Source organism: Paramisgurnus dabryanus, chromosome 7 (assembly GCF_030506205.2).
Source record: "Paramisgurnus dabryanus chromosome 7, PD_genome_1.1, whole genome shotgun sequence".
NCBI classification, from domain to species: Eukaryota; Metazoa; Chordata; class Actinopteri; order Cypriniformes; family Cobitidae; genus Paramisgurnus; species Paramisgurnus dabryanus.
In genome coordinates, this window is record NC_133343.1 from 7412774 (window position 1) to 7427093 (window position 14320).

The following is a 14320-nucleotide window of genomic DNA, read 5'->3' on the forward strand; positions in this document are numbered from 1 at the left end:
ATACAATTCTAGGGCCATTATTGTAACCCCTCCACGTTTTGCAAATTGGACCAACGTAGTCAGGGTACGTTTTTTCGTGAGACTGGGTTGCAACTAAAATGCGATGAAATAATTTTTCAGATATCAAAACATTTATATAATTAATTGATCAAAGGGCATGCCTTGTGTACAAATACATATAGTTTGGTAAGGGTTATTTTCTTAAAAAAAAAAGAATTATTTTACACTAGTAAAGATATCTGTATTAGCCGGGCTATATGTATAAACTGGGTTGTCTGTGGATGCTGCTGTTATTGAGTGTTACGGGACAATTGAATGTTCATGACAGTCATGTGGCTGCTTGTCTGCAAGGAGAGATGTTATATCCGGCCATCTGAAGAACACAACAAAGTGTAAACACACAGGCAATGTACGGATCCACCTGGTGTACAGTATTGGTAAGCTGGCCTTTATTCTATTAATAATGCAATTAAATTATGCATTGTTATTTAATGGTGTTAATGCAAACATTTGGCACAATAGAAGTCTTTATTACTTTAAGCTGTCAAACAATTAGACTGAAAATAGGCTTTATAGATTTATAGATATATTGCTTTATTGGCACATTGAAAATTATTTTCTGTTTTTATTTACAGACACAAAAAATAAATAAAAATAAATAAAGAGTCCACTTCAGTTTTGCCTTTAATCATCATTTCTACATGTATTTGATTGAGAGAATGCCAGGGCACATAAAAGATGTGATTAGAAATCAGGGTTATTCCATCAAATATTCATTTTTGATTGTTCCCAAAACGCATCTAAACATTAGCATTATGTTGTTTAAAAATGAATATAAACTTTGCAGTATTTAAGATCTGAAAACACTGCATCTTTTTTTAGTTTGTCCAGTTTCAGTTTTCTGCAAATCTGTTCAAATAAAAACATTTTTTATTAGGAATTTTCCAGAAACAAGTTGACAGAGTGAAACAAAATAATTATTTTACTTAAACACATACCTTAAAAAATGTATAAACAAAAAATAATCTTGAAGTGGTCTCTTACTTTTTTCCACAGCTGTATCTTTTATCTACAGTAACACTTTTATCTCTATTTTTTTACTTTACATGTATCACCTATTCCAATAATTAATTTCTTTATAGCAAAGTTTATTTAGCTAATAGGGTTTGGGAAGTTTGGCACATCAAAAGATTTGTAGGTATGCACCCTAGTGGAAAAACCCACACATTACACCAGTGTCTTACTGTTTTGCTGGTGCTGTTACAAAAAGCACCTAAAGTTGACATTTGTGGCCTTCAAAAGAAATAATAAAAAAATAATAATATATAATTATTAAATAAACGCTCTCAATAAAAATAACTTTAGTATGCCTTAGTATTTTCTTTGGTAAACTGTATCATTTTGTATAAAGTGAAATATTATAGTAAATAGTACACTTGTATAGCCTTACTATAATAGTATACTGTATTATTATTTACTACAGTAAATAGTTTACTTCTAAGGTTTAAACATGGAAGAGAGAGAGAGAGAGAGAGAGAGAGAGAGAGAGAGAGAGAGAGAGAGAGAGAGAGAGAGAGACGTGTGTTTTCCCGGCACTGATATAGCCAACACTTATTTGTTTACTTGTGCACTCGCTTCAGTTCAGTGATCAATGATTTACAGAAAAGGGAAGCGCAAAAGACTTTGCAGAGCCGTGCCGAGAGCAAAATCCACATAGATAGATGAATGCAGGTGAGAGATGACACAGCTGCACGCGCTGAGCGCAAAAGCTGCTGAGATTTAAACGCGCGCGCACAGTCACGACTGACAGACACTTTAAAGACTGACACATGCGACAAACGCGCAACTTTATTCAATAAACTTCATCTGTGGAGCATCGCAACAATGAAAAAACTCAGTCCGTTCAATAATTTTTCCCATTTGATATCAAAGTCGTGTGATAATGGTGAGGAAGTTTGTATGGACGACTGTGGACCTGTGTGTCACTGCGGCCCGGAACCTTGCGCTTGTCCTTTCACACAAAAAACTCAAGATGGATTTAAGGAGAATAAGGTCGGTTTCATGGGTTTTATTTTGTATTATGAATGTATTAGTATTTTCTTCTATAGATAACAGGATACGTAGCCTATCACCCGTGTGGCGCGAGGCTTATACAGTATGTGACCCCCAAAGAATTGACACACAGGCAGAGGGCATGCATTTTATTGTATCAAATTTAATTTATATATTAAATTATGTGAAGTCTGCCCACATACAGAATACTGTAGTATGATTTAGTATTTACTGTAGTAAACTGTAGTAAAGATTCGTGTGCATTTAGGTCTGGGTTTTTTCGCATTAAACAGACTTGATATACGTTTATTTTGACTACCTAAAGAAAACGTACCCATTAGATGCTTTAACAACGTTTTAAAACATCCCCTTTTTGGTTATGTTGTTTTTTACATTTAGGGTGTGCTTATTAAACATTTTTAAAACTTTGTGCTGCAACATTACCTAATTACAACCAAAATACAACGTTGTGAAAAGTTGTAAAAACGTTTTGTGTTTGCTGGGTAGACACTAGGTATACTGTTTTTAAACCTTACAATAGTAAACATTAAAGTATACCGCGGTAAATTTACTATAGTTTATCAATTCACTATAGTTAATACTATAGAATACTGTAGTGGCCTATACAAAAACTAAGTGTAGTAATTACTATCATATAGTTTACTAGTAAACATTTACAATATACTACAGTATTTTATGTTGGTAAAACAAATTAGCTTGACGAAAATATCCACATTTATTTTTAGTAGCCTAGTTGTCTGAAGCAACTTCCCCTAAGTTAATACAGAGTGATTATATTTTGTCTCATACCAACCATAAGAATCCAAAAACATATTGTTTTGATGTTTTGGACAATTGTACTATATTTTCTTCTTTTGTAATACAATTCACTACATATAATACATTTGTGGTGTTTTAAATGCCCAAATACATTTTGTGGAAACTGTATAATTTTGTAAGTTTGCCACACAACAATGTCCAGGTACTACAGTCGTGTAGCACAAAATCCCAAAGAATGTGCTATAACTAAAACCATATTTCACAACTGGCACACTTAAGCTTATAGATTTATGCTTAATTCTTTTAGGAGAATAGAGGTCCATGTGAGGCCTGGACACCTCAGCAACATGCTTTTGATAATCCTGCTTATGAACAAGGTGGTCCCAACGAATTGAAGCCCAGTTTGGGACACCTTTCCCGTATCACTCTTCACATCACAGGCCTGACCTCTGACCCTAGCTCTATCCGGGCTCTTTATGCAAAGATCTCATGTCTCAATGGCGTAAAAGCTGTATCAATACAGTCTGAAGACCTTTTCATCGTCAACTTCAACATGTCTGATATTACCTCTAGGAAAATTCTCCAAGAGGTCCATATGTCGGGGTATGGAGTGCGGGAAGTGGCGACCCAACCTGTGGACATGGTGGACAAGGAAAGTGAGGTGAGGATGAATGTACAGGGAATGACCTGTCAATCATGTGTCAGATCTATTGAAGCACGGATTGGAAATCTTCAAGGTGTTATTGGCGTCAAGGTGTCTTTAAGTGATAAAGAAGTTTCTGTGAGGTTTAACCCTGTAGAGTTGACATCTGAGATTTTGAAGGAAAACATTGAGGACATGGGGTTCGATGCCACAATTCTACACGGTTCTAGTCAACTACAGCCTTTAGGAACAGGGACCTGCGCTGCTCAGATCTCGGATTGGTCTGAGGTGACACTGGATGTCAAAGGGATGCATTGTGGATCATGTGTTAAGAACATAACTGCGACTTTGTCGGGAATGTTAGGAGTCAACTCTGTATTTGTGTCATTGGAAAAGGGAAGCGTGGATCTTAGATTTGACCCATCTCTGCTAACTCTGGATACCGTTAAAGGCTTATTGGAGGAAATACCACCTGGAAATTTTAGGGTTTCTATTCCTGGTTGGAGTTGTGAATCCAGGTCTAATTTCTCGGTTAGTGTCCAAACACAAAGTGTCGTCGTTGGAATAGAAGGAATGACATGCAGCTCTTGTGTTCAGGCCATTGAGGGAAGGATGTCGAAGATAGCTGGGGTACATTCCATAAAAGTTGACTTACAGGAAAAGAAGGGAATTATAACATTTGACCCAAGCGTGACCTGTTCAGAAGACTTACGGGAAGCAATTGAGGACATGGGATTTGAAGCATGCTTGCAACAAGGTAATGAATAGTTATCAGATGGTGAATATCATTTTACACATATCAAAAACATCTTACAGTACATTTAGCTTAGCTTAAGCCAGGACTAGACCTTAGTTATATTAGGACATTGAAGTAGTTTATACAAACACACCCTACAAAAAACATTACCCGTGTGTGTACAAAACAACAACATTTCAATATATGTCAGACAGTGCCAGCTCAAACAAGACAACTCAAACATGTATTTTAGTCTGGGACTAAGCGGACTTTTCCCCGATCCGGGAAACCCCCCCTTAATGTATACACATTGATAGTGAGTCTCCTCAGGATCAAACTCATGACCTTGGGTTTTTTCCAGAATCATTTTCTACCAATTGACATAAAGACAGAACACAAACTGATAAGAGTGATGTCATACAAGAACTTTTTTTGTTTCCCAAAGAACCTTTCAATAAGAGATTCTTGAAAAAAACAAACCATTTACAACTTTTATACTCAATGGTTCTATGGAAGTTAAAGGTTCTTTATGGAATCAAAGATCATTTTAGGAACCTTAAAGGAATAGTTCACCCAAAAATGAAAATAATTTCATCATTTTCTCATCCTTATGTTGTTCTAAACCTGCATGAATTAATTTTTTCTGATGAACACAAAAGACGATATTTTGATAAATGATAATAAGCACACAGCTGATTGTACCCAGGTGAAAAAGAAATATATTTAAATAGTATTTTTTGGGGACATACTTTATATATTTAAAAGCTACTATACTAAATGCATATTAAATGTATTATATTGAACCCACTTCAAATATATTAAATGCATTTCAATATATATTTAAAGTCAATTTTAATCTATTTGCATTATATTTAATATATTGAAATTGTGTTAAATTGGAACAACTTCAAATATATTTAGTGCAATTTAAGTGTACTTCTTTAAAATTCATTTGAAATGCACTTCTCATACACTTAAAAATACAGTTAGAATACATTTTAAGCATAATTTAACTGTGCTTTAAGAACACTTTAATAGTACTTCAGCATATTAGAAATATACTAGCATTACATTAATAGAAATGTATTAGCATTATACTACTATTTTATTATAAAGCTGTTTTTAATATTTAAAATGTTATATTAAAATCATTAAATATTAAGACACATACACAGATTTTGAATACAGAACAATTTAATATACTTCATATTGTGTTGTGTATATTACAAAAATACCTAAATTAAATTAATCAAGCACAGAGACATACATAATCTCTTGACCAAAGAGAAACAATATAAAACAAATATCAGAGAAATGCAATTACAGAGCTACTTCTATCAAATTGTACAACATTAACATTAAATGTATTAATGAAAAGTACACTATGAATATGCAATCACTAAATATTCATAAGCAATGATTATATAATAATCATAATGTAATTCTCTGCATAAAAAGTTACTGAAAAAAAAATGTTTTAAGTGCAATTTAAAGACTGAGTGCACAATGTTTGAAAAACGCTTTGGAAAAGGAAATTGGGCCGACTACCAAAACACACTTGTAGCCAACCAGCAGTAAGGGGCGTGTCTACTAACTGACATCCTTGCCGGGGTTGCGTATGTGTGTGGTGGCTCTATCAAAAAAAGGTCCAGATTCTATTGGGGTAGAGGCATGTTTGTTTAGGTAATTTCAAATGTTAACATTGGCTTTCAAAAATAGTGCACTCCGCCTTTAACCAACTTAAGATAAACCTATAAAAAGCTGAACTAAAACACAAAACAGTTTAGATGTCACATGTTTAAGTGGAGGGTCACTTCTTGCAATTCAGACACCGTAGTAATTGAAGACTGCTTTATCACACGGGCTGTGAAAAGGAAACAAAATATACCAATTAACCAATAATGAATAAACATTTGGCTATCCATGTTTAAAATAAATTGGCATAGATATGCATGTATGGAAGTTTTGTTAACTTCTCAGTTTACCTTTTAAAGCTTGACTGTGTCCTCATCAAGTGTGTCAGTTTTATCTGTCAGAGCACTCTACAAGTGGGAATGAAGATAGGATTAGAACAGGCTCATGAAATAAAGCAACCTGTGTGTATTACAGGATATGTTTTACATTGATAATTGTGTTTTATTTGAACCTAGATCATTTTCCATTGTTTGTCTATTGTGGTCTTGCAAACTTAAGGTTCACCTCTGTTTAAAGCGTAACTAAACCCCTGGTCAGAGGCTGACTCCACCCACTGCAATATTTGAAAAATGCAAGAAAAGTGGGCAGATCCCAACGGAGATAGAGGGGACGAACTAAGCTCGTATCAAGTGTGTGGTGAGATCGTAACAAGGGCGTGGTGAGCTTGAACCTGCTTACGTCACGAGTCATTTCTTGGACCCAACATCCAATAGGAAAATTCAACTGCAGTAGCCACCGTTCAACCTCAAGAGGGCAGCACTCAGACGTTTTTACACCATATATTGTAGTATTGAAACACTTTATATCCAAATGTCAAAAAACTTACTAAAATCAATGAACAGCACTAATAAAGCGTCATTCTTACAGATCATTAACTAAAAAAAGTTGGTTTGGGGTTTAGTTACTCTTTAAGGAGATTTAAGGAAATCAGAAATGATGCCAAACAGGGCTCCAGACTGCTATCAAATGGTGGCCACCAAAATTTGAGAGTGTGCCACTGAATTTTACATCCGGTCGCACATGTGCGACCAGCAAATTTGACCTTTATTTTGTGATATGACACTGAATTTGAAAAAGTACATTGTACTTTCTGAATCTATAATTAAAGTATTTATTAGTAATACAGTATAAATTAGTAGACATGTGAATATTTGGTTAGCATGTTGTTTTACCGTGTGTGCCCCTTAATTTTCTGGTTGCGCCCCTAAAATTTTCAGTTGGGGGCCACTGTGCTCCTAGTAAAAAAAGTTAGTCTGGTGCCCTGCCAAATGGTATATGCAAGGATAACTAGGCCAAGTCCCTTACAGCTTTACAATAAAAACAAACGGTTTTTACAAGAATAATTCAAAAGGACAGAAATTAGCCACCTGGAATGGATGTGTTGCAAACGTTTTTCTTCCGAATCACTCCACAATTGTCCCGATTCAAAAATGTCAATAGCAGTTGATCTGAAAAACAACAGGCAGGTAAATGATGATTAATGATTTGTTTTCGTTTTAAGAATTATTTACCCCGAGTACAATATATTTAAGACAATATAATATAATCAAACCCAGCCTCGGCAGTTTTACAATCTCTCATAAAAGTATCCCTTCTTACAATGTCATTTTGTGTCCATATGTAATTAGAAATACATTTAAAAATATACAAAAAGACAATAAGGTTGTCAAGATTGAACTGATATAATCATTAGTCATTGAACATTACTGGAGTTATAATAACCATATGGTCATATCATGGTATTTTCAGGTAAGACAGCTCAAACATTCATTTTAAACTAACGTTAGCGTTGCAAGAGAAACATTAGAAAAACTTAAACGTGAAAAACAAATAGCAACAACAAACTTACCACCAAGAATAAAGGGCGATTTATAGTCGTGCGTAGGTGCTACGCCGTAGCTACGGCGTAGGCTATCCGTAGCCTGTGCGTAGCTCTGCGTAGCCTGACGCGCACCTCACAAAATTCCTAACAGCGCGTCGGACCTACGCGGACCGCAAGCTCTGTGATTGGTCCACCAGAACCCCTCCCGTCAGGTAAAAAAAACTGCGTCATAGGTATTTCCGGTTGAGACGGTGAAAACAAAGATGAGCCAAGTCGAGGAGTGATTTAACTAAAACTGCAACATAAGTCGCTGTTTATTTACTTACATCATTGCTGGTCTTCTCAAATTATACACAACAAGTTGCTATTTTTTCTTCGTTTGTGGGTTAACTTGCTTAGCTTCTTCTTCTGTGACGACTTCTGCTGCTACTGTGGTTACACGCGTGATTACTGCCAACCAGCGGTTTCGCGTGTCTTTGCACGTCGACGCGGACGGCGACGCACAAGTATAAATGAAAACCGACGCGTAACCTACGCCGTCGCTGCTACGCCGTAGGACCTACGCACGAGTATAAATCGCCCTTAAGTCTTTCTATGCGCTATATCTTCATTTGTTCCTGTCTACTTGGGATCTGGTTGGTCATATTTATGTCGCTGTGCTAAAAAAAAAAGAAAGGTTTTAATGATTTCTGAAATGCTTAAGAGAAATGCCTAACTTTAGTCAGAAAATAAACATGTTCAAATTACCACACGCAACACAGACATAACGTTACATAAAAAAGCTGGGTTAAATGTAATTTAATGTTTACTTATTTAATAGTTAACTTAATAAAGAAATGCGAAAATCTGTCATCTCTTACCCTCGTGTTGTCTCGTTCATCTCCAAACAAAAAGCGAAATACTTTTTCCCTCGACGTCAGATCCACTAAAACTGCTCATATTTTAAATCGAGTTGTTTTATCTTAGTCCTCTGGTGAAATACGATCGCCGATTAATTAAATAAATACGTGTAATGCAGAGTCGCCATCTAATTTAACAGTTTATACGTTTAACGCAAGCAACCACATGCACCTCGTGAACTGAACTCACTGAACAACTACAGCTTTCAAATAGCACCGTGACGTGTTACTATGACAACAACCAATCAGGTTTAGTCATGTGTGTCACGTGTGTTGTTTGAACATAAACACTAGCAAACGTAAGATTTTAAGCAAATCTTTGAAAAAATAGTTTATTATGCAATCGGAATGATATAATGTTTGTCACGTGTGTTGTTTGAACATAAACACTAGCAAACGTAAGATTTTAAGCAAATCTTTGAAAAAATAGTTTATTATGCAATCGGAATGATATAATTTTGAAATGCTTGAGGAAAGTTAAATGTTAGCTTATTACAATTAATGAATGATGTTTTATCCAAATATACTAAAACTTCACTAGAAGTACATTTATGTTAAGCATATTTCTTAAAAATGTAATTATGCATATATTTATTACCAGCATACTTTTAGTACACTTAATATAAATACATTAAAAATATTCTTAAGTTTAGCATATTTCTTAAAAATGTAATAAAGCATATATTTATTACCAATGTACTTCTAGTACACTTAATACAAATACATTAAAAATATTCTTAAGTTTAGCATATTTCTTTAAAATGTAATTAAGTATATATTTATTACCAATGTACTTCTAGTACACTTAATATAAATACATTAAAAATATTCTTAAGTTTAGCATATTTCTTAAAAATGTACTTAAGTATATATTTATTACCAGTGTACTTCTAGTATACTTTTAAAAAATATGTTTAAATGCAATTTAACGTATTTTACTTCAAATAAGTATGTTGGAAATACAAATGTATTATAAACATACTATTTGTATTTTAAGTATATTTTTAATACATTAAATACTACGTCTTTTTGACCTGGGTAACCATTGACTTCCATAGTATGAAAAACAAATACAATGGAATTTAATGGGTACCGTCAACTGTGTGCCTACCATCATTTATCAAAATGTCTTCTATTAAAAGATCAGATAAAAGAAAGTCATACAGGTTTAAAGGTTTAGTGACGTATGCCTTTAATTTTTAAGAGTGTAGTAAACAAACAGATAGAAACTTGCTGTGCAACGTACTGGGATGTGTTTCAAAATTATTATTAAAATAGGGTGGGACTTATTTTTGGACCTTTACAATGCGTCCGGCTGGGAATTCTAAATCACCCATAATATCCGGGATTTGGCTTTTTACAGTAGCCATTCATTGTGTGCGTTTTTGCATTGTTTTGAACTTTCTCAATCTTTAGGTCCTGCCTTCTCACATGCCATGCAAGGTTAGTATAAAATCCAATCATAATTTTTTTTACATATGTTTAGTCACACCTAGTGGCGGCCGGTGACTTCTTTTTTCAAGAGCGCTCGAAGCGAAGTTCGTCACATCATGTATGTAGCCCATCATGTGTGTGGTTCCTTTTATCAAAATATGTGTTCTGCGCATCTAGAGATCCTGTGTGCATCACGTGTTTTGACAAAATAAGTGCCTGCTGCAGATGCGTCTAATGATAAAAGAGACACTCGCGTTTGCCAGATACTGATCAGAGTTTACTGTTAAGGGAGTGTCTTGCATGTATTTTGTGAACGTGAGCATCTCTTTTATCATAAACGGTTTTGACACACTTATTTTGCACGTGATGCACAGGATCTCTTGGCACGCAAAACACATATTTAAAAAAAAGAAACCACACACGACACTCCGAACACTTATTTTGAAATAGCTCCCCTCGGATGAGCGGTCACGAGTCGCCCCTGGTCACACCCACTTTGGGGGCTCTGCCCCCCATATCAAAAACCCTGATAAATAATTTTGTGAGACCAGGTAAAAAAGAAAATGCTGTTACAACCACTGCGAGGGTCTGCCTCATACCTCCACAGCCCTCTTTTTGAAAACCAAAATATTGTTTGAGTAAACCTGTAGCTTATAAAATTGAGTTAAGGGTTGAAATGGGTTCGTGAGATCTGATGTGTCTTGTGACAAAGTCTCGTGGTTTAATTTTGTCGCATTTCAGAACACTTTTGACTGGCTGGTGTATAAAAAAATTAAGGGCATTTTTCTCGGTTTCAGTGTTTGCGTAGTTACTGCACTTAGACTTTTTAGGGCAGTATAGATTTCATACTTTTAAACAATTAATAGGAGTTTAAAAACTGGCCCTTAAAATTCTAGTCTTTCATTGCATCTAAAACCCAACAGAATTAGTCTTCCTTAGTTACAACATAGGTTGCCCTTCTAGAATAACATGAAGTGTACTTGAATGACTCAAACCCATGGCAACCTTTACAAGAGTATGTGAGTCTTATCGGATTAAACAGGCTTAAGGCTGGCTGCTCTTACTTTCTTTTGATCAAAATGTTCACAACTGAACTTGTTAACTGCGGTTTTTGAACACAAAGTTATTTAAGCTGTAGATATCCACCTTATTTTCGAACGCGGAAGATTTTACGTATTTCCCTTTTATGTTATGTTTCAATAGCCAGCTGGTAGAAAATATATATAATATGATAATGCACAAAACATGATTAAAAACCATTATGGTAAATATTTCCTACAACCGCCTTGTAAAACCCAGTGGGAGGATGAAATAAAGAAGTGGCCTGGTATATCATGAAGATATATTAAATTATTTCCTATTGGGGAGTTGACAGGTCTTCAATGTGCAACTATAAAAACACAGATACATACCATACCATACAAACAATAAATATAGATAAAGATATTCACAAATTACATTTATATAAGTCATCACCATAGACCATTTTGCAAAATGTAAACAAGAAGCACTTCCTGTTTCAGTTTTTTAACTCTACATAAACATTGGGCTAAATACAACCAAAAGAACATATAAAACTGAATCAAAAAGTTAAACAAACATCTTTAAGATATATGTGAAATAAAGAAAACCGTTACAAACTGAAACAGGAAGTGTTTCTGGACCAGTGTTGTTTACATCTTGCAAAATGGTCTTTAGGCAGAGTTTGGGCTGGGACAGGGGGTGCCCTGCCCCCCCAGACCAGAGCCATTTATGATTTCCTGCCTTTAAGGCTAAAATAATTTAATTCATTTAAACCATTAAAAAAGCCCCACTCTCTAATCTCAAAGTATTGCAGTCCCCTGGAGTAATCACTGACAAACCTGCTAAATTATTGAATTAGATATCAAGTATGTACAAAAATCAGTACAAACATTCATTTGAAGTGACTTTAATAGTATTTGCTTTTTTGAAAGATTCATCAAACAGGCTGAAATCTTCACATTGCACCAGCGCAGAAAACCCTGGTTGCTCTGAGGTGAGAGAAACACATAAATGTTTTATCCATGTGACAGGCATGACCTGTGCTTCTTGTGTGGGCAACATCGAAAGAAACCTGCTGAAACATGAAGGTAATAATGTAAATAATGTTACGTTATGTTTGTGTTGCTACATTAAATTTAAAATCTGCGAGGTAGGTCACTGTACTAGAGTGTTTTTTTGTAGGTATTAAATCAGTATTGGTTGCCCTGATTGCTGGGAAGGCAGAGGTGAGATATGATCCGGGAATTTTGGAATCATCACGGATCGCACAGCTTATCTCTGACCTGGGTTTCGGAGCGTCTGTAATGGAAGAGAACACAGGCCAGGATGGGATCTTGGATCTTTCTGTGAGTGTATGCTTGTTTTTTAGGTATTTGAGATTTATGTTTTTGTTTTTCTTGTAGGAATTATTCAAATGTCACTTTTACGACAGCTGTTGTTATGTGGGAATAGAGGTATATGTTAAATGCAATTTTTTTAAGAAAATATGAAACATTTATTCTAAGGAGAAAAGGGAAACAAGTATAACATATTTAAAATGTATATATAACTCAACAAAAAATGCCAAGAAAAGAAGAAAAATCATTGCAAGACAGTGCCAAAATAAACCAATAAATATACCACAACCAAGCTGACTGGATAAAAAAAGGAAGAAAGGAAAAGTTGGAAAAATTATTTTAAATTAAAATAAAATGAATGAATACAGAATAGCTGACTCAGTGTACTATTTATCGATTTTTGTCTTTTAAAGATGAAGGTTAAAAGCTTTTCTTTGTATTTTTTATTTATCAACCAGCAGGATAAGAGATGAAATGGAAATTCTTATGAAGGGCTTTTGTAGAATTTAACAAATGTATGTTTTGATGTGCGTCATTTAAAAGCGTGAGTGATTTCAGTCTTGACACCGATATTTTGTCAGGTCACCGGTATGACATGTGCTTCCTGCGTCCATAACATCCAAAACAAACTTTTAAGGACAGAGGGAATTCTGGAAGCCTCCGTTGCCTTGGCAACAAACAAAGCTCATGTGAAGTTCGACCCAGATTTAGTAGGCTCTCGAGATATCATCAGAATCATTGAGGTACTGATATTTAAATTATTGATAATGAGAGAAAGTTGGATTTTAATTAGGTTTTCATTTAAATGTTTGCTACTGGGTAGACAGATATTCTTATTTCATTGTATCTTTCTCTGTTTTTATGTGGATTACTCTATAAGGGTTTGGGTTTTGGAGTGTCTTTGATAAAAAATAACGGATTTGGGAAGGACAACAAGTTGGACCACCAAGAGGAGATTCGACAGCAAGTATCTTTTGTTAAAATTTGATTTCACTTTTTGTGTGTGTGTGTGTGTGTGTGTAACCTATTTTGGGGAGAAATTTGTACTCAAAAGTGACCAAAACCCAAGGAGCAACCTTCTGGTCTCTCTTGTGAATTCAGTACAGACTTAATCTGCAATTCATCCACTGGCCACTAGAGACAGACTGCAAAAGGGAGGGAAACCCATAGACCCCCATCTTAAAATGTCTAACTTTACAGAAGAAAAAAATCTGTTTAAAGACTGTTTCAAAAGTGTTTTTGGTCTATATAGCTTTTTTGGCCTTCATGACAACTGGGGGGGGGGGGGGGGGTTGGTAACTTATCTGTTTGAATTATATTAAGCCTTAAAGGGGACATATCATGAAAATCTGACTTTTTCCATGTTTAAGTGTTATAACTGGGTCCCCAATGCTTTTATCAACCTAGAAAATGTAAAAAGATCAACCAAGTAACTTAGTTTTTGTAAACCATTCCCTGCAAGCATGTGAAAAAATAGGTCATCTAAATTTGGCTCCCCCTCTGATGTCAAAGGGGATAATGCCGCCCCTTAATCTGCACTTTCCAACCACGACACTGCCATTTAGTGCAGAGATCAACTCATTTGCATTTATAAGAACACACCCAAAAACGACACATTTTTGCTCACACCTAAAGTGGCAATTTTAACATGTTATAATAAATTATCTATATGATATTTTGACTTAAAACTTCACATACGTACTTTGGAGACACCAAATATTTATTTTACATCTTTAAAAAGGCTTGTTTTTTTTAAAAAAGGCAGCTGCTGTCAGTACAGTCGAGCTTAAGCGGGTGTGGTTTTAGCAAACAGGCACCTCAGCTCCACCCACGTTCCGCCTCTTTGCCCATTTTTGGTTATCAGGGAGTGACATGCGGTGACGTGCTGCCAAGATTGCG

General features: G+C 35.1%; 1 protein-coding gene and 1 long non-coding RNA gene across 3 annotated transcripts in view; one reads left to right on the plus strand and one right to left on the minus strand.

The window, feature by feature from the left end:
- Window positions 1–1708: 1708 nt before the first annotated feature.
- The window catches only part of atp7b (ATPase copper transporting beta), a 36074-nt gene continuing 23462 nt past the window's right edge, over window positions 1709–14320 (plus strand). For both annotated transcript variants that reach the window (XM_065293629.2, XM_065293628.2), the window contains exons 1-6: window positions 1709–2052; window positions 3140–4232; window positions 12017–12172; window positions 12267–12430; window positions 13003–13164; window positions 13302–13384. In XM_065293629.2, the coding sequence (XP_065149701.1) occupies window positions 1885–2052; window positions 3140–4232; window positions 12017–12172; window positions 12267–12430; window positions 13003–13164; window positions 13302–13384 (1826 nt within the window). In that variant the 5' untranslated portion in view covers window positions 1709–1884. The remainder of the gene's footprint in view (window positions 2053–3139; window positions 4233–12016; window positions 12173–12266; window positions 12431–13002; window positions 13165–13301; window positions 13385–14320) is intronic.
- LOC135783084 (uncharacterized) lies at window positions 5236–7336 on the minus strand. Its single transcript, XR_010545579.2, has 3 exons — window positions 7274–7336; window positions 6197–6253; window positions 5236–6075 (listed from the first exon to the last, which is right to left on the minus strand). It is a non-coding gene; the product is annotated as an uncharacterized lncRNA (long non-coding RNA).